Below are 25,625 nucleotides of genomic sequence, written 5' to 3' on the forward strand. Positions count from 1 at the left end.
GGTGATTGATCCCATGACATATTGTCCCCATGACCAGGGCCGCCATGAGCCGATAGTGTGCTCCAGGGACCCGTCGATTCATGCCCCTCACATCGCCAATCGCGATCTACTTCTAATTTATAAGGAATACCAATTCGAATGAAGGCGACAGGCTATCACAGATCACACTTCGGTTTTAATTACTGGATGGATGCAGAGAACAACTGAAATATGATCTACAAAGAAATGTGCTTAGAAGCTTTATTTTAAAGTATTTTGGTGCATTTACAATGAGAGCAACCCTAAGTAATGCAAAGTTCCCTAAGTGGGCCCATAGAAAGGCTATATCCTTATTGACTAAGTATGTAAAAAACTGTGATCTGCATAATGTTCTATAATTTTTGTGTCTATATACATATATATATATATATATATATATATATATATATATATATATATATATATATATATATATATATATATATATATATATATATATATATATATATATATATATATATATATATATATATATATATATATATATATATATATATATATATATATATATATATATATATATATATATTAGGTGTTTTTTAAACTTTGTTTTATATATTTCTAGACATTTTAAGTGACCATAGCAGGACGTGATATGCAGAATAATGTCAGTGATTTAAGCAAGAACACTGTGTACAACCCCATGATATTTTTCAGTGTTGACGTGTCCACTGCCAAATATATATCTGTGTGATATTCAAAGTGACGTGGCTATGCCTAGAGCCCAAGATTTAATAGAGGATCGCATGTATATGAACGGCTGATTCGCTCAAACGTCAACTAAACAATAACCACAGAACAACTGGGGGTTCAGTTTTGCCTGGGTAAAAACTGTTTGTTTATTGAGGCTTGCTAAGATAATTTCAGGTTTAAACCACGTATGGACGCAAAAATTTTTTGTATGGGGGGGGAGGGGAAGATAAAACTGACGACAGGGGGACAAAGTATGAACATGTGTGAATTAAGAGGGAACTTGGCGGCTCTAATTTAATTGAGCAGAAATGGGCTACGGGGGAGGTTCATGGGTTGAGTGTCACCCGGGTTGAATTTTACACGTTGAGTTTCGTAGGCTTGGTTTGGAATGGGCTGAGCTATGAGTACATTGTTTTAAAGCGTAAGACAATGATGCAACAACGAAAGGTATAATAGCTGTTCAAATTAAATCCGCCCCCGTATTTTATAATTGCTAATTTATTTAAAGCAGTAGAAATCACCATAAATAATATCACTTGGTTTAAGAACCATTTATTTTCCCACGAAACGATCAATGACAACTGCTTCGCGTAAATTACTTCAGAAGAGAGAAAAGTACTTAGAAACTCGTCTGGGACTTTGAATGCATCACAGAAAAATATGATAGCAATGAAGAGCTCCTTCAAATTTAAGACTATATTAGACTAAATCCTTTGTTCAGCTAAAAATCACTAGTTAAATATAAATTGGGTAGCATTATTTAAGTATTAAAAACATATATGACAATCTGATTGGGATGACTATTATTAGAAGAATTGATAACGCATACAAAGCTCAAATTCAAACTAATTTGATTTTATGAGGAACATGAGGTCAAGAAATAATGATCAAAACTGCCATATGAACCTAAAAACTTTAAAAAGTCACTCAAAACTGATTACTCTTTTTGAATCTACTGTCGCCTGGAAGCCGACACACCATTTGACGGTGCATTATATATACCAACTAATAACTAAATCTTCTATGACACAAAACAAAAAGAAAACAGATTTTGGCAGAAGGAATGCCAATACGATAAATCTATTGGTAGACGTAATAATGAATAGCCTGATTTCTGAACGAAAGTTCTTGGTATTTGCGATCGTAAAAGTTGTTTACATTAACAAGATTCCGATACATTAAAATCTTTTTGCGAGCCTCAGCGACGGCTGACCGTCTCAAAGACAAGGGGCCTATTAGTGAATTTTCTCAGAGTACTATATTAAGAATCTGTGGCTTTACTATGATATTCGATATAAAAGATTGAAAATTTACGTCTCTCTGTATGTATGGTTTCCAATTAAAGCGGGTATCATCGCAAGGAACCCTCAAAGCTGTCAAATTACTCAAGTGATATTTCCTGTAAGCTGATTTTAAGCGTTCCCCTGACAGGCATGCTAGGACAATTTTAGAAACTGTCCTTTCCAGAACTTTAACAAAGAAAATTCTGCTCCGTTTAATCGAAAAATCCAAATTCACATTTTCTAATGATGTAAATTTCATTAAAACGCAATGTTCTATATCTCCGGCACAAGAAGGTAAATGGTTTTCTAAGATCTCTGAGAGAATAGTCGTCGGTTTTTGTTTTTCTGTCGTTTGCTCAGATCTTTTATCTAAGCTCTGCAAGTAATAAGACCACCCAACCAATTCCAATTCGTTTGGCCACACAAACTAAAAAAAAAGTTTATAACGGACGAGATAGAGTGATTCTTTAAGGCATCGAATCCCCTTAAGATGATCTTTGACGGTTTTTTTCGGCATTCACAACTGGCAACTAATGTCTGTGTACAACAACGAAAATTAGAGAAAAAACGCCTTAAATCAGAGAAGTAAGACCTTAACCGTTTGGATAGCAAAAAACAGGCAGATTATTTAGAAGAACAAGACAATGAATTAGCGCTTCTTAAAAATCTTCAGAATTTACTTGTGCAGTCCTTTGTGTTTCAGGGTCACCACACAAGTCAAAATCAATTAGGCTGTTCTGTCTTTTTGGAGCTAAACCGATTGTATCAAATCTGGCCATAAGTCAGAGGGTGCTCATTAAAACCGCCCTTACAAAATTATCGCGCACAACGGGTGGTTAATTGATGGTATTCTTACCACAAGAATAGACAAAATTCAAAATTTTAACTAAGGCAAACATTTCAAATCGCCTATAGGCAACCCAATCGTACTGAAATCAAATCAATCACACTAAGACAAGAGGATTTTAGATGTGTGAATGTACCGTGTGACCCCAAGTTCATAGGCAGATGAAAAGATGCTAGTTTCCTCGAATACCTATTCAAGTCTAATCTATCGTAGTTTTTTAGACAAAATTTAGATTTAGACCCCATGGATTCGGCTGCTGATGTTATCAAATAAAACTTAAGGCAGATGATATAGGCTGTAAGAAACATAAATCCTTAACAAGGAAAAAAGATTTATTCCCTGCAGAATGCTGTAAGTCATACCATTTACTCAAAGGATAACATTGAGAACATCCTATCAAAATACGATGTTAAAAATCTCCAAGTTAGGCATGTTCATATTAATATACTTAAAGAAGATTGAGGAGGGTCTGAATCCAAAGAACAGGAACATGTGATTACGCGAAAAAAATTAGTAAATTAAGGAGGAAACAATCATATTTTCAAGGGAGGGGAGGGGAAGTCTGGAGTCCCCCCATACGCACGTATTTCCTCCAATAGGGATAAGAGCTTTTTTCTGTTTTGGTAACCAGCTCAGTACATTTTGCACGGATCGACATAAATTTATCATATACGTACAGTTACTTCAAAAAATATGCCGCTTCGTGTCTTTGAAGTCCCCCTTCAGTGACGCCCAGTATATCTAATCTTTGTAAGCCTTGCGTTCTAAAATCTTAGTACAGTATATAGCGGCTCAATAAAATGAACTCAAACTTATGCGGGAAAAGGAAGTCTAAAATGCCATATAAGTCTAAAACCATTGCCAAACTGCCCCCTTAAAAAATGAAGCTGCCACAGGTGGTACATAAGCACATTTGAACACAGTTACAGTCATTGAACAGAAGGGTATGCACGGCTATCAGTGGTGTTCAGACGCTGTACTCTGTGTTGGATTTGAGTCAATATTTACCGAAAGTCTTTTCGGTAATTAGCTGGAAGTCCAACAATGCTGAGCTGAACTACGTTTTATAGAACAGAATTCAAAAACCACTGACGGAGTTTCAAAGTCAATCCGAGTCTGCGCCCATAGCCCGTTCAAAGGACAACTTAATACTCAGGGTACTTACATCCGGATGTTCTTTAACAGGTACATAAACTTTTTCGGTGTATGCCATCACGGCACCAATTGGATCTGGCAACACAAGTGGCTCCTTTTTAGCACCACTTATTTGGAACAGGCTTCCTCGTACTTTATTGATCTCTAAAAAAAAGTAAATATTAAAGAAGACATCAACAAAATGGCGACTTACTGCAAAAAAAGGGCGACTTACACACTGTGACAGGTCCTAAAATTGTTTTGTTTGAATTTCCACAATTTTTAGCAGAGCATAATTGGAACTAAAAATAATGTTCACAAGACCAACAAAAAAAACAGCTGTTTAATAACATTGCCTATGGGAGGTTTATGGATACAGGACTGATTTCAAAATGCTATGGATCCAGAGACACCGGTGGGAGCAAGTGGGACTGAGGAATATGGTTACTCCACAATTCTTCAAAATGGCGTAAGAACGTCCAAAAAGGATTTTCTTTCAATCAAGAGGTAGGGGTTTCACCCTACTTCCGTAGTTACGGTTAGGTAGCAGGGCCCCAATGTACATTCTTATTTTCTAACAGTTACTATTGGAGCTAAAAACTCGGCGTAGCATTAAGCCACAGAGGATAGTACACCGGCATTAGCTACGTTTTTATCCAAACAAATTTGAAGTTCCAACTTTGGTCGTTTTCCCAAAAATTACTCGAATGTTTTTGGACTGTTTCTAAACGCTTTTATTTAACTTAGTCAGATTAGGTCAAATTTAAAACATTGTAATCAATATTTCAGCTATTTGCTGTTTTCTGATTGAGCCAAAATTTAGCATACACAGTGAATTGCGACAATATATGATAGTGGGTCCAAGACCCCTTCAACTCCCCCCGCTGCCAAAATTTTTAGAAGAAAGGTGAGTATGATGTACACATGCCTGCTAATATTCAGGTCTAATCTGCTCTTTCATGAACAATAAGTTGATTTAAATCACACTCCTTTGGTTAATTTATGTGTCATAATTTCTTTTTCATCCAAACGGAACACACTAAAAACATTCAAAGTTTCCATAGTTGTGTTTTCAGGCACCGGGTTCGAAGCGTCTATTGAGCGGGTTGACAAAAAATGTTTTCAGATTCTCCTTGTGGAACCCAGCAAAACTTGAAGCGTTTTCATCTTACGGGTTCCAAGCGTGGTCGACACGGGTTCTTCAAAATTGTAATGCGCTAGAATAGCATGGTTGAACATGGGTTGAGGGAGAAGACACTCGCCGTGTTGAACAGGGCACTCAAAACGAGAATCTGCAAAACCTGTGTCGAACTCCGTGTTGCATGTGGGTGGCCTGAAAACAAGGCTCATATCTGAAGCACAATTTGCAGAATGCAAAAATACTATTTAATAACAAAAAGGTGTCAACATTTTAATAATCAATTAGTTGTGGAGCTTCAATTTAGGCAATGTGGAGACTAGGCAATCAATGCAGTGTTGCAAGCCAAACAATTGGAAAGGAGGAGTTATTTCAAAGGAAAAGTAGACTGCTAAGAAAATAAGTTGCCTCAAAATAATATCCGTAATGACAGGCATACGCCCAAAAAACACTTCTAAAGCTTCCTTTAATCTTTTATGCAAAGATGAAGCTCCCACCCTTCCGTCTAGTTCTTTCACTTAAGAGAACGACAAATTTCTTTTCAAAAAAAGAATTGTACCATCTACTAAACGCTAAGATTGCGAAAAACTGCAATATGACAAATGAACAAGAAAAATGTTATTGGACTTGTACATAATGCATTGGACTTGTATAATATGGGCAATATATTTGCACATTAGGGGTGGGGGTTATGTTAGGTTACGTTAGTTTTCCATAATTTTGTTTCTAAAATATTATTTTGTCATCATGTTGTTATTTTTCATTAGGATTAAACTGACTTCACTTTTTGGGTGTGTTTCCAATAACTGATAAATGTCTTCTGTTGTTTTTATATCAATGGTTCCCAAACGGCAGCAGACACACTCAGGCGTTGCAAGAAAGGATTTCTGGGGTTGGATTACGAAGGATCACAGGTCCTTAGTCAGGGGAAAAAAGGGTGGAAGGTAAAAATAAGTATACCCTCATTAGTTATTACTTAACCTGACACGGATTGGTTCTTCGGCTATAGCCATTAACAAAGGCGTGAAAGGGGGGGGGAATTTTTTGGCGTGTGGGGAGGGGACTGATGCCCACAAAGGTATGCCGTATGCGCGATTGATTTTAAGTTTAGTTAATTTCAGACATCAATTTATTCTTCTTTTTTCCATTAAGTTTTTCAATGACCGGTGATAAACGTAGTATCTAAATTCACAAGATAACTTCTCCCAATAAACACTGATCCTCGGTGGAAAGATGATCTTCTATATAGGCAATCCCCATTTATGCAATAAGCGTAGACCTTGAGAAGGGTCTTGAGAAATGGCAGGAAGTCCATAGAAATGCATATTTTACCAACAGTGTTAAAAATTGAGTTCATTATCATGCGTCTTTCCCTCCCAAAGTTTGGAAATGACGTCCCAGTTTCAAGGTGGAAATCATGACCAAGATGCAGGCCAGTGCCGCATGTAGTTGGATTCTCGAATCCGCTCTTAACCCGTAAACACGGAAAATTAAATACGCCATACAGCGTATAAAACCTAAAATACACCAGACAGTTGTTCTACCATTGAACTATAAAGGGAATAGAAATTCAATAAGTCTATCCGGCTCTGAGGTTCCTTTAGCTAGCAGCCTTACTTACCTGGTCATGCCTATTGGAGCAAACCTGAAAGAAACTGTAAACCTGGCAATGAAAAACTGTACTAGTAAGATCCGGGCTGCGTATGCCTCCCTGACTTCAAACGTGTCGTATATGAGAGTAGAGCTCACCGTTCTCAGTTATATAATACCCTAATAGTTCCTCACTTACTTGCCCTTTCTCCTGTTTGGTCTTTTTTTAATTGTGATAAGAGAAAGCAAGTTCATCGCCTTTATTTTAAATCTGCAAAGTATTTAATGGAACTTCCAACTTGGACAAGTAACTCTTTTCTGCAAAGAAAGTATCAATTGGTAAACCCAGCTGGGGTTTTTGAGAAGCGTATTTGCGATTTCTCTACTGAATGCCAGAAGTCTTCACATCTTTGGTCATTTCTGTTTATCTCTTGTTTGTAGTTGTGTGTTTTTATTTCTGTTGTTTCTATTTTTGTTTTCCTTGATTTTTACTCTGTCTTTTTCTAGGCTCTGCCCAGTTTTTGTGATGGGTTATAAATAAAATGATTGATTGATTGATGACCCTCGTTTCAGTTATATAACGGCAAAAAAAACTATATTTACCTTTTTCATAACTATCCCTTCCACTCCGAATGAAAAACATGTTTAGGGTCCTGCTCATATATAATAAAATAGAAAACAGCATAACTTATTTACAAATAACATAACAACAACAACATTACAAGTAAAAAAACAACATAACTTATTTCAACATATCTGTCGGCCGATTATCGTCTAAAAAAATTAATATCCCACTTGCATGAATAATTCACTTTCATGACGGTATATTCGACGATACATAATCTAACATTTTTCAGAAATATTTCAGGAATATATTAACATGATAGCTGCTTAGTTTTGCGCGTTATTGCTGACAAGTTTTACTATCTACTTTTATATTACGTTATGGCGTGCAAATAATTGCATGTTCGCTAACTTCCAAAAACGAACATTTAACGCACCCGATATTGCCAGATCAGATTTTGTTCGCCCAAACCCAGGTGTAGGCCTACATATAAAAATTTTCGTCTTATTTATATTTTGGATATACAACATTTCAAATTATTTCTTTTTTTAGTACATCGGCAATAAACATACAAATCATATACAATAACCATTTCTTCTAGTAAAAATTTGGAAGATAATTTTTTTTAACTTTTTAATTGCAGGAAATCAATATATTTGGGCTTTAAATCATCCGATTCGGTGAGCAAATGCCCCCCCCCCCCAAAAAAAAAACAACCCTAATTCCAACTAACATTTTTGCACCTTTCCTAGCAAGGTCCTTTTTCTAGGTTTTAGGCTACATTAAAATAGTTTTGATTTTATTCAAATTCCGAATTTCAGGGAAGGGGGTGGAGGGAGATCAAATTTCATGGTTCTACCCGGGGGACTAAAGTTACCCAGCGTTCAATAGAGTTTATTACACGGCAATACATATCTCTTAAATATTCACTCAGTTAGTATACACTTTAATAATATGGAACTTCTGATTAAGAAATGCCAATAAACAAGGACTAAAGAATTGAAGTAGAATAAAATAATATAATATTATTTAAAGATTCGCAGTTGGAGAGTTCAGTATTAGACTAAACCAGGTAAAATAAACTGCCACTTTATGAGATCACACGGTTCAATACAATTAAAACTGAGAGATATCGGAGGATTTATTCTAAGGTGGCCTCAGCCCCGAAAAACACGGTGGTGGTGGTAGAGAGGTCTCCCCAGTGCCATGTGTGTATTTATGGTTCAGACAATTGCCATCTGATTCGATTTTAAGCTAAGAACATAGTTTAATTCTAAGAACAAAATAAGGTAATTCATTTGAAAAAATTCCTCGTTGTTCGCGGATTTCCCATTTGTGGTTTTGGAAATCCGTTGTTAGTCAATTTAGAAAAGGTGTGTACATATACTTATAGCATTTATAGCTCTAACATACGCATTCTACTTTTTTCTTTTGATCGAGGGAACACCAACATTCAGGAACCATGAACACCAGGAGGAACGTACCAAGCATGGCGGAAGTGTGCCACGCAAGGCGGAAGTGTGCCAAACGTGGTGGAAGTGCGCAACACACGTGGTGCTCTGAGATTTACTATAAGTGGAGGAAAGTGGGACGGCTCCTCGATGTTGAACAGCCACAAAGTAAATTAACAGTTTGGATTCCTAGAAATGTTACGCAAGCGCAAAGCCCTAAGATATGTCTGAAAATCGCTTCTGTAGTTAATGTTTAATAGAAAAAAAACTATAAATATTTCAATAAAAAGAATCCTTTACAAAAACAAATTACCACAGACCTTAAATAAATAATCGATAACCTTAAACCACCCTAGATTCATTGTTTCCATGGAAAAAAGTTGGGAAACGACTGAAAAAGATCTTCAATGGACGCAGTCAGATTCTAAGAGGGGGGAGGGTGAGAAATTTACTGAATCCGCATAATGTAGAAAAGTGACTTTTTAGTCCCCCCCAAAAAAAAGAAAACAGATATTTTTCAATGAAAACACTCAGAAAAGGGCATATTCCAAAATCTGGGGGAGGGCCCAAAAATCTAGGGAGATGAAAAATTCCCCTCTGCCCTTTCCCTTTATACAGGCATGAATCAAACTGGTAGCTTTTCTTCTACTTTTTGGATTGAATTCAACTCCCAGCAATGGTCACCCGTATACGCTTTTTTGCTTGAAATGACATATAGAAACAAAAGAGTATCGTGGAGAAAGCACCTTAAGAATTTTAAATTCTGAAATTAAAAAGTGACCTACAAATCATCTTACCGTGATGTTAGCTGTTTTTTTTTATCATTTATTCTTTTTCTCCATTTCCAATTAATAAAAAAGCAACGATTTTTACCTAATACAAAAATAGAGGGTGAATTTAAAGGGGGTAAGTTCAGTAATGAACTTACAAACGTCAATACCGCAACCCCACAAAATTAAATGAGGGATGTGTCAACATATGAAAAAAACCTAAGCAAACTTCAAATATTATAATTTGTCAAACCTGAAAAAAAGGCAACCTTCAGGCACAAATCAATGCTTATTTTATGCTACTGAAGTTTATTACTGAGTGTTACAACAACATGAATAACGGTATTATGCTCAACGCTAAAAGATCGATATAAGATATTTTTTCTCTTTTCTCGCTTCATTATGGAGGAGGAAGAATAGTGGGAGGGAATTACCCAAGAAAAGTCAGAAAGTAGCAACATCAAATTTTCACAAGAAAAACTTTTTTATTTCAATTTGTCCAAAGAAGTATACGATTACATCTTAATGAACATTTGGGAATCACAAGATACAAAGGTTATTTGGAATTTCGTTCCTTTTAACCTTTTTTTTATGGTTTTGTTTTCATAGACGCCATAATGTGTCGTTGATTTCAAGCTAAACCCGAAAGGGTGCTCGTACATGATTGTGAGCCTACAGCCCCTAAATTCAGCGTGCCTTTCTTGTACATTAGAGTCCGGTGGGCCGCACCCTCGCCAAACCATTCATTTCCGGCATATAGACATAAGCAATACAAATCATTATATTCAAAATAATGGCTCTTCGTACTACCATATTTACTGTCTTATAAGCGATTGATTTGATTTGACAGAATCCTGATTCGAATCCTCATTTCTTACTGGACTATCGTGCAGGCCAGCGGCGTCAACTTACGGAAATTAGGGAGGGGATTAATGTTTTTTTTTCAAAATCTGGGGAAGGTACAACTTTTTTTTCCATGATTTCAAACAAAATACCAAAAAGGCATATTTCAACGAAAATACTAAATAAGGTGTTTTTTAATTTAGAGAGGGGCGCGTGTCCTCTTTTCCCCTCCTCTCAATTGACGCCACTGGTGTAGGCTTGTGATATCACCAGTTGCCATTCGTATGCCAGATATCTGAACATCTAACTCTGTATCTTTAACAAAATCCGCAGAGTGGCTTATTGAATAGTTGTAGCCAGTAACGTACAAATACAACTGTTTCTAGGGAGCGAGGTGAAGGAAAGGGGCAAATTAAAAAAAATAGGGAGCGAGGTGAAGTCATGAGATTCAAGGAAGGGGATTAAACACAGATATCTTAAAATTGGTTTCAAAACCATCTCAAAATCAAACGGCAAACGTGTCCCTATATCTTCATGAGATTTATCAATTTGTAAAAATGTTTACAGCTTCAGAGAAATAAGGTAAAACGTTATTTCAGAAACCTTCCTAACGATTCTGGAGCAGTAGTCAAAAGAATATTTAACTCCAGTCAGGGTTGACACAGTTTTTCAAAGCCGGCTAAAAAAAATCATGGAAGTATCTAATTTCTATGACTAAGATTCTACATGCAACCTAACTTTGATCTTCAGAAGTATAAAATATTTACCAAAAGTGTTCAAAAGTAAAACTAGAATTCTAAAAACAATGAAACATCTACAAGAAAAGTGTCCAGGTGACAACCCTGAAAGCAATTCTGCCGAAAAAAAAAACAAGTAAACAAGACCGAGCAACCGCAATTATAGAGTTCACCATGTTGAATTTAACTCAACGCCCATCTTTTACACGGAAAGTTCTTTGATTTTGGATCTGTTTGCTTCAGCCAGATTTTTTTTTTTTTTTTTTTTTTTTTTTTTTTTTTTCCAAGCGGCAAAGCACTAGACCAATTGTCTACTCTGGAGATATGTAGGCAAAAAGGGGAGCCGAACGCAGGCTTAGAGACACAAAGTTGGCTACACCTGTGACAGAAAGTGACCAATCTATAGGGACTGGACAGAGCAAGCTGAGCAGAGTAAGTCTCAGTAATCTAACAACACACTCCACATACCCATCAAAGACTTCCTTCTTTTGAACGCACAAGAGACGCGATTTTCAAGAAAATTAAGCAATACGCATCCAAAAAGTTTTCATTTTGGGACTTATAGCCTTTACATGGAGGTACGACAATTAGCTGCCACGAAAATTAATTTTAAACAGATAATTTTGCTCAATTATGGCGAAAAAAACTTGAGAGTATTTTCCAGTGCATGAGGAGGTATAAACGAAGAAGCCCGTTAAAAAGACTGTCACCGGGATTAATAAACAGCAGTTACTGGCAATTTCATGAAACCACTTGGCGTACACCTAAAACAGAAATAGAGACTTGACCTGATACGAACCAAGAGCAGGTTCAGAATCACAGGAAGCAGAGCTAGAGCCACATAGTCCCTGAGCATCAGCAACGCGGAATAGCGGCGAAACCCCTTGCACAAAGGCATGTGAAACGGATATGATAGGCTTCCGAAGCGGGGCTAGGACAAATACTTGAATTTCATTTTTTTATTTGATTCTGATATTCACACACAAACATAATATTAACTATTAGTGAAACAGTTAAGCCTATTTCTATGTTTTGTTCCAAACTTGTTTTATACATAACAGTTCCGCTCGGACTCGCAAAGTCAGCAAGAAACGGAATGTGTGAAGGTACTTCTTCCGCCTACATATTCTTACTGCCCATTTTTGCTTTCTTTTTTTAATAAAAATAGATGAATAATAAAATGACATGGAAGACGAACAGATAAGAATAAATTTGTCAAAACTCGACGACTGTTAACCACACCTAGAAAACAGATTATCATTCCTAAGGTGATTGACTTAAAAGTTAAGTCATTGATTTTGAATAATTCATGTGGCACTTAGCGTTAAAGAAATCAGCATATCCTGAATCCGCAAACACCTAAACAGAATTGGCTAATATACATCAGACACCATATAAGTACATTAACATTTCGACAATTAATTAGAAGCAAGATTGATACCTAGTCAGGGAAAAATCTTCGAGAATTCTTCGTCAAAACAGCAGCTGTCTAGCTTTTCTCTTCCAGCACTGGATTATAAATTCTTCCCCCTTTTTTCAAAAACCTGTTTGAAATGCTCGTACAAGCCATTAGTTGCAATTAGTTTGTATGACTTCAGATCTGTGATAACCCTTATTTTACAAATCAGAGGATGAACATCAGTAAACAGCGATTTTTTTTACCCTTCAAGTAAAATACCAAACATAAGAAGTAATTGGTATACTAGATTAGGAACGTAAGCCGAGTAGATTAGGTGTATCGGGGCCCGAGTCTTCCAATTCAAATTATAATTTTTTTTATTATCCCCCCCCCACGAAACAAAATGCTACGTACGATCAAGGCCGTATCCAGGGGCGGGGGGGGGGGATTATTCGGTTTGACCCCCCCCCCCCAGAAATGTTTGACTCGTAAAAACGTAACAAAAATGGACATAAACAAATTGTGTATGTGTTTTGTGAGGTTTTTTATGTAACCCCCCCCCCTAAAAAAATTAGTAGGCTAACCTCCCCACCCGAACAAAAATCCTGGATGCGCTTCTGCGTACGATCGTGGACGAATCTATCAAGATTGGAGTACCAAATGAAAAGCGTTTTGCATAAACACATATGTATGATTTTCCAGTAAGTACAATAAGCACATGTAAATAGAAATTTATTTGTAGGGTCACGGGATTAAAAAACTTTCTGCACAGAGACCTTACTTCCCCCTCTCAAGACGAAAGGAGGTCAGATCAAAGTAAAACTAACCTAGCATATCTGAGAACCACCTTCTCAAGCCCCTATTTAAGCAATGGAAAATCGTATTATTATGCTTCGTCATGATCGGCCATTCATTCCCAAATTAAAATTGTGTTCTTGGAAATCTTCCCAAAAATTATCGTTCACAAAACAAAATTGTTGACTTTCGTGACCGCTAACTTTCATGGAGGTTTGAGCAAACACAATTTTTTCCTTAAATTAGAGGAAACCCCGAATAAAATTCGAGAGAGTGGAAGAACTTATGTACAAAATCGTTACCGATATCATAATATAAGCTTTTCAAAGTAATTGCTGTAAAATTATGTAAAACTCATGTTTTTTGAAATGTGTATAAAAACGGGTAGTCTAAAAGAAACAGATTCAATTAGAGTAAAAGCAATATTAAAATTTGAAACCCCCCAGGAACAACCCTGCACAATAGGAGATTACCCTTCCTTTAATTCACTGCAAGTCAGAGTAAACTTTACACTTTTCTTATAATTACAAAAACGTAAACTTGGGATTCTAACACTTAATTCGGGACAAATGTTGTTCGCATTCCAAGTACAATAGCGTCGTAGTGAAAAAGCAAAATACACCGTCACAAATACTCATCCCAACCCCCAATAAGTAATAACGTCTACTCGTCTTAACTTTCCATTCCATCTTCACATTCATTATGGATAAAGGAAAAAAACTGGTTTCTTTAACTGTTCATCAATAAGGCAGGAATGCAAGTTTCTTTTATATACCACTATGACGAAATCGATAAACTTTAAAAGCTTTTTCTGGTGGTTTCTATTATTTATTTTTTTTTCATTCGTGAAGAATGCCCTCCAAGGAAGGAGGGCCGGTTTGAACTATTGGTCAGGCTCCTTTCAAAGTCTTTTGATGAAACTCGAGTTTTCGAGCCAGAACTAGTCAAAGTTCGCTATAGAACGGTTTCATAAACAGCGGAAAAGGCGTTGACGGACGCGTTTCAGTCCTGGGATCAAACATATGTTCGTTGGATACAAAAAGGCGCTGGATATATTTAAATCCCCAAATCGTGATGATTCCAAAAAAGTGTGGATTTCAGTAACAAGACCGTACCCAAGGGGACGGTGGATACCGGGTTTGAACCGCCGAAATTTTTGTCCGACTCGTAAAAAAAATGCATATAAACAAATTTTTTATGTTTTGTAATTCCCCCCCCCGCTCGAACAAAAATGTCCCCACGAACAAAAATCCTGGATACAATCTTAGTCTGTGTATAACAGATGGTTCCAATTTTTTCTATGTCCATTTTCCTTTTAATCCCATAAAAAGATCTATCCTATCTTTAGAATATGTAGCAATATTGTTATTGAAATATACCTTTATGTATGTGCCATATTAGGTAACTGTACAAATACTCTCGGAAAATTTTGCAATCCAGCCGCATTTCTTACATCCCCAGGAGTGCATACACACTCGATTGGGACCCCAAGGATAGAGCCACTGACCCGATTTAGAGGGGTTTCAGAAAGACAAAGGCAGCTGGCAAATAAATGCTGTTAGAAAAAATATATACAATAAGAGAAACTTTCACATCTGATAAAAATGTGGAGAGGCTCTTATGTTCAAAATCCCAAAAAATGTCTAAGAACAGGCAAACCTTCTTTATAATCTTTATAGGACTTTATTACATTGCAAGATAATTATTACATGAAGTGGTCCAACAAAACGTATTTTTTAACGAAGCCAGAATACTGTGGCAATCTTTATAAAAATAGTTTTTTTTTTTTTTTTTTTTTTTTTTTTTTTTTTTTTTTTTACTACAACCCAAAACCGTGTGCTGACTACCAAAATACTGATACACATATTACAAGATGCTTCAAATAGAATACAAATCAGGAAGAGATATAAATATAGTTTGAACTTCAAAATCAATTAAGCAATCTTTATATTTAGTGAAAAAACATTTTGCAATTTGGGAGGATAAGAAAACAATTATTCCCTGAGAAGTTTCTCCGTATCATCCCTGCTAGAGGGAAGACGACAAAAGCAACTCGCAACAACTCTGCTGCTAAATACTAGCTTCATTCTTAAATAAAATATAAAAAAAAACCTTTTTCAACTGAAAGTTAGGAGCAACATTAAAACGAACAGAAAGTATTACATAAATGAGGGGGATCGTGCCCTCCTCAATACTTCGCTCTTAACGCTTAAAGTTTGACATTTTGTTCCAATTATTTAAGAATGACTCTAGAATTTCAAAGGCCGTTTAATTAGAATAATAAGCTCTTTTAAGAGTTCTAAAAGAAAACTTTGGCTTAAAGAGCAAGGTATTGAGGAGGGTGCAACCCTTCATATACGGAACAATTTCTGTTCGTTTTAAGTTTTAATGTTACTCCTTACTTTCAGTTGAAAATACACGTTTTTTCTATTTAATTTCTGATCGATTTTCTTTTAAATAATGCTGGGAAATCCAGCTCCCCTTCATGGAAAATCCCCTTCTCCCACAACAAATTTCCTTCATGGAAAGATTTTCCCACGTAGCCCTCCCCCCTCCTCCGCCAGAAAAATCCTCCCTGAAAAACATCTGTTAACCTCGCCTGCGTATGCAGCCTGTCCCAAGCCAGGATAAAGAGGGAGGGTTGGGCTGTGGGCTTGCGACCCACACCCGGGACCTCAAGGGCCTGCCCTCGGGGGAAATCCTAACTGCAACCGAAACATCAAGTTTGAGCCTCGGATTTTCGGACCCCCTTTTGATGACGACTGCATGCCCACGGACAAGATTTATGAATGCGAAACAACACCTCACATTTGGATTCTGGAACGTCCGCACAATGTCTCAAGACTCCAAGACTGAACAAGTGCTAAGAGCACTGGAAGATTACCACCTCGACCTTCTGGCTCTGTCGGAAGTTCGATGGCTAGGATCTGGATCAAATAAACTGGACGGAGATATGACCATTATACACAGTGGATCGCAGCAAAAGCATGAATACGGAGTAGCCCTTGTGATGACAAAACAGACTTCCCAAGCTCTACTACAGTGGACACCGGTAGTCACCACAGTGGTCACCTAGAATACTGAAAGCCCGCTTCATCGGCGCGCATGCGAAACTGTCAGTAATAGTATGCTACGCACCCACCAATGACGCCACCGACAAATCAAAAGACGAATTTTACAGAACTCTCAACTCCATAGAAAACGACATGACATAGCATGTTATACCACGGCATGACATAGCATGTTTTCTAGGAGACTTTAACGCGAAAGTAGGGAAGGACCGATCCTTTTCCCCAGAGGTTCTCGGTGAGCATGGCCTGGGCCAGCGAAACAAAAACGGAGAACTACTTATCGACTTCGCACTCCTTAACGACCTAGTAATCGGAGGTACCCTATTTTCTCATCGGGATGTATACAAATATTCTTGGATATCTCCCGATGGCCACACCCGAAATCCGATTGACCATTGTCAATGGAGCAGGAAGTGGAGATCAAGCCTACTTAATATAAGGGGATATAGAGAGGCTGACGTCGGCTCAGATCATAATCTGATTGCAGCAAAAATCCACCTCACATTGCAAAGAAATAGAAACGCAAAAAAGGCTCCCTTAAACCCAGTTTTTGACTCGGAGAAACTGAGGTTGAGAGAATTCAACCAAGCCTTTAAACTAGAGATGCGGAATAGATTTGAAGCCTTGTCTTTACTAGATGATGCTGATAGCAATCAATACTGGGAAAGCATAAAGTTGTGCTTTCACGATGCCGCGAAAGCCACCATTAGATACCGCAAGAGCCCAAAAGACCAGTGGCTGTCTGACCAAACATGGGAACTCATAGAGACAAGGAAAAAAGTAAAATATCAGTTATCCAAAGACAAACCACCGATCAACGGACCCTCAGAATTGATGAATACAGAGCCGCGGATAAAGAGCTAAAAAAGAGAGCCAGAAAAGATCAGAGAAACCTACTGGAGCGAAAAGCAGCGCAGGCAGAAGAGGCAGCGAAGAGAGGTGATTCAAGAGCCGTCTATAAAATCACTTATCAGATTATTGGAAAGAAATCCTCTAATCAACATGGACCAGTAACAGACCCCTCGGGCATCCTGATAACATAGCAGTCTGACGTAAACGAAGTTTGGACCAGTCACTTCGAGAAGCTGTTGAATAGACGTCGACCAGACGATCCCCCAGACATCCCAGCAACAACACTGTTTTCCTTAGATATCAGCACGGATCCGCCGTCATCCACTGAAATTATAGCAGCAAAAAAGAAGCTTAAAAATGGGAAGTCGCCGTGCGAAGACAGGATATCCGCGGAAATGATCAAAGCGACTGTTATGACCTGCCTCAAGTTCTGGACAGCGCTGTTCGCAGTAACCTGGACGACCGCCAAAATACCTTGAGATTGGAAACGCAGCACCCTTGTGAGGATCTTTAAGAAAGGTGACGCGTCCTTCCCAGGTAACTGGCGAGGGGTCTGCATGCTTTCCATACCTAGCAAACTGCTGACGCACATTTTACTGCAGAGAATCAGCTCGCAGGTCAACATACACCTTTGCGACAAGCAACATGGATTCAGACCGAACCGTTCATGTGCAGACCTGATATTTACGGCTACTGACGGAAGAAAGCAGAGAATGGCGCTCCAAAATCGATATTCATCGATTTTGAGAAGGCATTTGACTCAGAAGACTGCCAAAGTCTGTGGAAGATCCTACTGCATTACGGAATCCCTGAAAAGATAGTTTCGCTGGTCGTAGCGTTTTATGAAGATAGCGAGTGCTGTGTAGACACCAGATGGCCAAACTCATTTCTTCCGCATTCTGTCAGGAGTTAAGCAAGGTTGCGTCTTGTCACCGCTACTTTTCGTAATCGTCATTGATTACATACTGCAAAGTACAAGCACAGACGGAATCCAGCTGAATCCAGAAACACGCCTCAGTGATGTAGACTTCGCTGATGAAATCGCCGTCCTAGAATCATGCAAGCAAAGACTCCAAGAACTCCTTGACAAAGTGAGGGAGAGAGGTGGCCAGGTCGGCCTGAAGATAAATAATGAGAAAACAGAAATGCATTGCTACCACAGATTCACCCCTGAGCATTACTTGGGGACACCAACACATAGAGCAAGTCTTCTATTTCAAATACTTGGGAAGCATAATGGAAAGCACCGCATCGACCAAAAAAGAAGTGCTCACAAGAATCGGACAAGCCAATGGGGCCTTCAATAGATTACGGAAAGTTTGGCGGTCCCAAAGCTTCTCCATACGGATGAAGCTACGACTGTTAAATAGCAATGTCTTGCTAGTGCGTATCTACGCAACCAAAACCTGGCACCAGAACCAAGAACAAGAGAGAAGAATACTTGCTTTCGAAAACACATGTCTTAGAAGAATTCTCAACATCCGTTGGCAGCAGAGAATAACAAACCAATCTATCCGCGACAACACGGGCCAGCCTCTTGTGACATATATCATAAGAGTCAGCCGATGGAGATACCTTGGTCACGTACTACGTATGGACAGTCTCCGACTACCAAATGCAGCGCTCCACTGGCAGCCAACGGGTCCACGCCGCAGGGGCAGACCCAGAAACACCCTGCGTCGAACGTACCAGACAGATCTCCGTAACCTGCACACATAGATCCAACCTCAGTGGGAGGACATACTTGCAGCACCAAACCTGCGGGAAGATTGGCGGCTCCTTCTTGATGCCTTGGGTGCCTCTGGAGGCACAGGCGGATCTAAGGTCTAAGGAAAAATATCTGTATGCTTCCCAAGAACCAATGCTATATGTAAACAATGGGCAAAGCTCATAGCTTGCAGCCTTTCCCCAAGGGATTGTGGAGCTCAAGTCATCCTCAAGGACATAGTTATCATATTTTTCAATTATGCTGAAAAAATGGCCATCTCAAAATTTGATTGGGCGACTTTAAGGATAAAATTAGCGTCGGAGAAGGGCTAGCTGCCTTCCAATATTTTTGGTCACTTAAAAGGATTTTATTTCCAATCAAATGAGCCCTCTCCTGATCTTCTACGATCACTGGTTCGATACAATAGCCCCGGGAAAAAAAAACAAAAAAAAAACCGCATCCGTGATCTTTCTTCTGGTAAAAAAATGCGAAATTCCACATTTTTGTACATAGGAGCTTGAAACGTCTACAATAAAGTTCTCTTCTATGATGTTCTCTTCTATCAGAGTTCTATTCTGTGATGTTGCGATTTTCATTCAGATAACTTGATGTTTTGGGGGTGTTTCCCCCTTTTTTCAAAGAGTGGGTAAATTTGCGCGTAAGTTTTGATGGGTAACATTAAATTGGACGAATTTTATATAATTTTGAATAAGCATCAAAATTTGATTCTTTTGATGCATCTATTGTTATCAAGACTCTGTTTCTTAGAGTTTCGGTTACTATTGAGCCGCACCGCTCCTTACTTACAGTTCGTTACCAGAAACTGTTTGGTTTGTTGGTAGAAATATTTAACAAAATGCTTTCACAGAATCATCAGTGTTTCATAGAATCATCAAGGTAATTATTCAGCCCGGTAAAATACATATTATCCCGCAAATGACTCGCCGCATTCAGTTAACATGTTATAACAAGCCTTGGTCAGAAAACATGGAATCCACGTCTGATAAGCAACAAACTATCAGACAAGAAGAGCCTCCGATATAAAGTATGTTCAGGGTTGCCAACTGGATATATTTGAAGTCAAAAGAACACATTTCCATGTGCCGGGACACAATGACATAAAAGGGCAAAAAAGGACATATTTAGTAAATTTATGACGTAAGACGAAATATTTCCCAATTGGATATATATTTTGGTAAAAAAAAACGTCACTTTTCACCAAAGTAGAGCTTTTTCTTTTTTTGAGCATCCCTGTTTTGCCAGAGATGGCGTAAAAAGTAAAAATTGACATGAGTTTCGTGCTTTCATAAAGTCCTTTTGTATGAATGTTTGTATGGATTTTTTTCGTTTTCATTATATTCTATGCTAACTGGTCGCTTTGAAAGGGATTTATAAAGCGTCTTTTGGCCAATAATACGACTAGTAAAAAAACCTCTAGTTTTGAGATTTCGAGATGGACACAATTTAGCAAAAATGACACATTTCTGGATGCTCAGGGGACAATCATGAACCAGAAATTTAGTAGCCCTGCGTATACTTCCAATAGATATTATTAATGTGGACTGAAAATAGTATGTCAAGATTGAGGTTTCCAAAATTGAGAAAATACCAACTTCTGTTTAGTACTGAATGGAAACGTAAGGAAAAAAGTTAATTACAACAAAGCATCTTATTTGAAAAAAAAAACAATATATATTTCCTTGTTCGAAAATAAAACGTGGCTTGGTTACATAAATATTTTTTTAACAGCATTTAAACTTTAGAGTCCAAAAGTTCGAATAACAGATTTTAGTAGCTATGTTAAATTTTTTTTAGCATCATCACTAAAGGTTATTCAAGGCCGAATCCAGGGGGGTAGGGGGTTTGAACCCTCCCTTCCCAAAAAGATGTTTGCCCGGCCCGTAAAAACGTAACCAAAATGAATATAAACAAATTTTTGATACGTTAAGTGATTTTAACACCCCCCCCCCCAAAAAAAAAATAATGCTGGATACGGCCTGAGGCTATTTGAAACAAGATACCATCAACAAAATAAGGTAAACATTGTTTTTGAAACCATTCTAGACCCCGGCGCCGCGCCGATGAGGGATGACCGGGGGGGCGGGGAAAAAAACCCCAAGCCGCGCCGCGCCGCCGGTAAGACGCCGGTGGCGCGGCGCCGGTAAGACGTCGGTGGCGCACCGCCGGCGCGATCAATGTTGACCGCAAACATTAATGTTTTCATCAGTATTTTTCAAATCACAGCTTAAATTTACAACAGATTCGAGCCTATTCATGAGTTCAAAAATTCACAAGTCGCTGGCTGGAAACTGGTCTTCTTCGTTATTCATCAAGAGAAGTAGAAATCTGGTAGAAACGAAATGGCGGTGGCGTTTTAGAACCCTTGCATAATACGAGTAGTTGAAGTATCTATTAGCTATGTATTCTTAACATAAATTATTATAAAAATTAGTAGTTTTTTTCATCGAGCATTACTGCATATAAAACTTCAAATACCGTATAACAAAATTCGTCAGTTATCTGGGTAAAAACTTTGAATATATCTGTTTTGTCACATTTAAAACAGTTGAAATGGGCGACTTTTAACTTGATTGTTTTCTTTTTTTTTTGGGCTTTTGGATTACTAATAACCCTTCTTGTATTAAAAACTGGTTTTTAATTACAATTAAAAAAAATGCATTTTAAAGTTTTTTTTTGGCTTCTTTATAGATATATGTCATGTAGGCTAAGGCTGAACTGCTGCTTTTTTATCGCTTTTGGCTGCTCTTTTGGATATTATTCATTTTTCTTTTCGGTATTCATTCCAAATTATAAACTGATAAATACCTAATATCAGTCAAATTATAAACTGTATCTAAAAGGAGTAAATTTATTAAATTGAAAAATACATGATGAACATTTCACATAAAAACACTTCAATTATATTGACACAAAAAACCCTTGATAGTTTATTGGCTATGAAGAAAAATGAAGTGCCAGCTATTTTCTTACGTAAAAAATGAAAAACTCACCCGTTTTAAGTGTAATTAAATGAAAATAATATGCAGACTGAAGTAGCTCCAGGAAGATGTTGAAATGTTCATCCTAGCTCGTCACTTTTAATCCAACCAAATGTTAGGACACTTAGTATCAGTTATTGAGTTTAAGCTTTGATTTCCAAATGCTCACAAGAATTACCAAATTTAAGAAAGTCGCAACAATAAGTCACCTGTGTTCAAAATACTTATACTCCTCTTTGATACCCACCCAGAGTTTCTTTTTTAAATAGCTTTCAAGCGTAGTTAGGGGTATTTAGACTTTTTTGCTTTTCTTCAAAGCTTTGAAAAAAGTGTTATAATATTCCAAATGCTACATTTGTGCATATTTTTGGTAATCATTTGTGGGGTGATTGAATTTCTAAACCACTGTAGATAAGTAAGAACGTTGCAACATCTAGTACCCTGAGGTCATAAGACTGTCAAAGACTCCTCCTTGAACCTCCCAAATTGAAAGCTTTTACTATGACCTGGCCTTTTAATGTAACTTGGGCACTGGACCAAGGGCGCCATTGTTACTCGAGCGCAACGTTAGGTGGGGATGTCGATATCACTTTCGTCACATCAATTCGTTTTAGTGTGAATCTGCCTGGTACATATGAATGAATGTTTTCAAAGTAAACCCGTTTCATTAACAGAAAAAAAAAAAAGGATTGGACGCATATGTCCCTTTCCCTTTGGATGATAAAACCATGCAAGTGCTGTATCAAGTATAACTCACGAAAATCTTGTTAATTTTGTCAACTTTTTGGCATCCCTGCTTTCAATAGAAAAAAAATCAAGGTACTATCACTTAAATATAATAACTCCCTATGCCCCCCTTCTGGATACCATCTTGATAGGATACCGTCTCTACTTTAAATAAAATATAATAATTAACTTATTGGTACACCTACTTTAAAAAAAAATCGAGGTATTATCATTTAAATATGATAGCTCAATACCCCCCTCCCCCCTCTGGATACCACCTTGATAGGATGCCGTCTCTGCTTTAAATTAAAAAAAATGAAATTTTTTAGATCCCTGCTTTCAATAAATAAAATTTCGAGCTATTATCATTTAAATATGATACCTCCCTATCCCCCTTCTCTGGATACCACCTTGATAGGATACCGTCTCAGCTTTCATTAGAAAAATAATTTACTGGATAATTAACAAGGTCACTATATGGTTCAAAAAAACACGCAAAATAATGTTAAACAGCCTAGTTTTCTTTGAAAAAAAAAAATTGAGGGTATGAGTAAAGGGGTACAAAGAGAACAACAAAAATGTCGAAATTATTTAGATATACCTCAAATTATTGGAAAACTGAGTGATAGAAACGCCATGGCATTCCATAAAATCCAAAGAATCTAATTAAAAGGGAGCACACACAAAAGCCAAATTAGGCCAGTAGCCTATGAGAAATCGCAAAATACCCAAGACAATGAACAAGTCCTAATGGGAGACCCTGGGTCTATCAAATTATTTCAATGGTTTCCCAGGGAATTTGATATCATTTTCTTCTGTCTCCACTTTAAATGAAAAAAATAATTATCTTTTTGGCATCCCTGCTTTCAATAAAATAAAGTGAGGTATTATCATTTAAAAATGATAGCCCCCTATCCCCCTCCCTATAGGCAAAAATTTTAAATTTTTCTATGAATATATTAATGGGGTAACTGCTGTTTCACTCATTAAGTCCCCAACCATTTACCTAGCTTAGTAGACAGCTAAATTTTGTCTCAATTAAAGATGGTTTTTTTTTTTGGGGGGGGGGGTTAAAATTTTCCGGAAAGAATATTTTATTTTAATTCAGTTGTCAAATAATTTAGCATTAAACATTAAGAAAATATTACCTAAAAACAGCAAAAAAAAAATCAGAAAACTTACAATTCAGCTTTAGAAACACTCTGTTGGCTGTCAATTTCAAAATCCAACACATGGCGGAGGCTGTCTCCTAGTTACTATGTTCTATAATTCTATTCAGCTTGAAAATAAATTTCTTAACTACGAAGGATGTAAGAAATAGCGATTGGGAAACTGCATTTTAAATGATTTATACTCATTCATAAAGACGATACTTTTTTTTGTCAACATATGAAGATATTGCAATATATTGCAATATTTGTGTATATTGCAATATTTGTGTATTTGTGTAAATAACTGTGTATATTGCAATATTTGCAATAGCATATTGCATCTGTCTGGTTTTTATGCAAAGTAACAAAAGAGACGAAAATTAATGAACAAGAGCAGTGAAGAATTATGGTATACAAAGTAATATTTGGCAGGGAAAGTCACTGGTGATAAATCGCTAGGTGTGACACCATGATTGCGTGATTTTCGGGGATTCGGGGAAACGATTTTTTTTTTTGGAGACGCAGATTTTTGAGGAAATACCCGAAAATTCGGGGATAGTGCAAGCCCTGCTTGATTTCTAATAAGGAAAATTGAAATACTAAACCACACGAGAAGGAAAAGCTCCGACTTTGCGGTTGACGCAATAAAGAATTGCCGTAAAAATAATTTAAAGTCGACCGAACGCCGCCGCCTCTGCCGGTGGCGGCGTGCCTGCGGCACGCCGGCGGCGTTACACCACTGCGGCGGCGTTCGACCGGGCCTCTCGGGGGCGGCGTTCGGTCGATCCGCCGGCGCGGCGCCGGGGTCTAAACCATTCAAGTGATGAACTGTAAAAAGGCATAGATATAACATAAAACAGAAACGAATATACATTTGAACAGAGGGGTTGCCCACTTTCAATCATTATGCAGATCAGGTGGCACCGGAAGTGTGTAATGCACGACGGAACAAGTGGTGCAATGCGATGTAAACCAGATAGCAGAGTGGGTAGCCCGTGATTTGGAACAAAAAAAAAATCACAACAAGGAATTGGTGAATATCTAATGGCGAGGTTGAAATACCTATAGAACAGGAACGGGCAAACTTTTCTCCGAGGAAGCCGCACAATATGCTTTCAAAATTTTCAAGGCCGACAGGCCTATAGAAACGCAAAAGCCAAAATATCATTTAATTTAATCTTTATTTATATTTGTTAAATTACATAAAATCAAGAAAACTAATACTATAATTTACAAATCAGCAAAAAGATTATTAATATTATTGTGAACTCACTGGCACTGATACGCAACGCGTTCTGTAAGTTGACATTAGCCAGTAATGTCGTATTTATTGACGTGTTGATTTTCGCCAGAGACAAAGTATGTTATGTTTCCATAGAGGGAATAGACGCATTTTTTTTTTCTACAGAATCTTTCATATGTGAAAATTTCGCTGAATTCAGACTTCCAAAGAAATGTAACACAATTTTAGTGACGAATTATGTTGTCAGCGAATCGATAAGCTCCGTTTAGGGAAGAACTGATGCTACTTCAACTTGACGTCAAAATGCTGAATTTAGTTTCCTAATAGTTGAAGCTCGCAAATTTTATACAAATTCCTGGTTGTTTTGAAAAGTTGATCGCTGTAATTTTCACAATAGTGAGACAAGAGTCTATGAAAATTGGAAACGAGAAAATTTCATTCACTCAGTTGTGTAATAGCCTGAGCCAGCCTTGAAATGGCAATGTCAACATTAGTTGATATATATCAGTCAATTATAATAGTTCGCTTGAAAAGAGAAAAAGTTTCAAATTAAAAGACTTTACGGATCACAGTTTTCCCGTCCCCTGCTGT

General features: G+C 37.5%; 1 protein-coding gene across 5 annotated transcripts in view; it reads right to left on the reverse strand.

Annotated features, from left to right (window-relative positions):
• how (protein held out wings) overlaps nucleotides 1–25,625 on the reverse strand; it is a 151,450-nt gene that overhangs the window by 97,086 nt on the left and 28,739 nt on the right. For all 5 annotated transcript variants that reach the window (XM_089103256.1, XM_089103210.1, XM_089103284.1 and 2 more), the window contains exon 2: nucleotides 4,028–4,161. In XM_089103256.1, coding sequence (XP_088959382.1) covers nucleotides 4,028–4,161 — 134 coding nt within the window. The remainder of the gene's footprint in view (nucleotides 1–4,027; nucleotides 4,162–25,625) is intronic.

The sequence above is a fragment of the Artemia sp. Qi Xiang Cuo genome, chromosome 1 (genome assembly GCF_049724085.1).
Source record: "Artemia sp. Qi Xiang Cuo chromosome 1, ASM4972408v1, whole genome shotgun sequence".
Lineage (NCBI taxonomy): Eukaryota > Metazoa > Arthropoda > Branchiopoda > Anostraca > Artemiidae > Artemia > Artemia sp. Qi Xiang Cuo.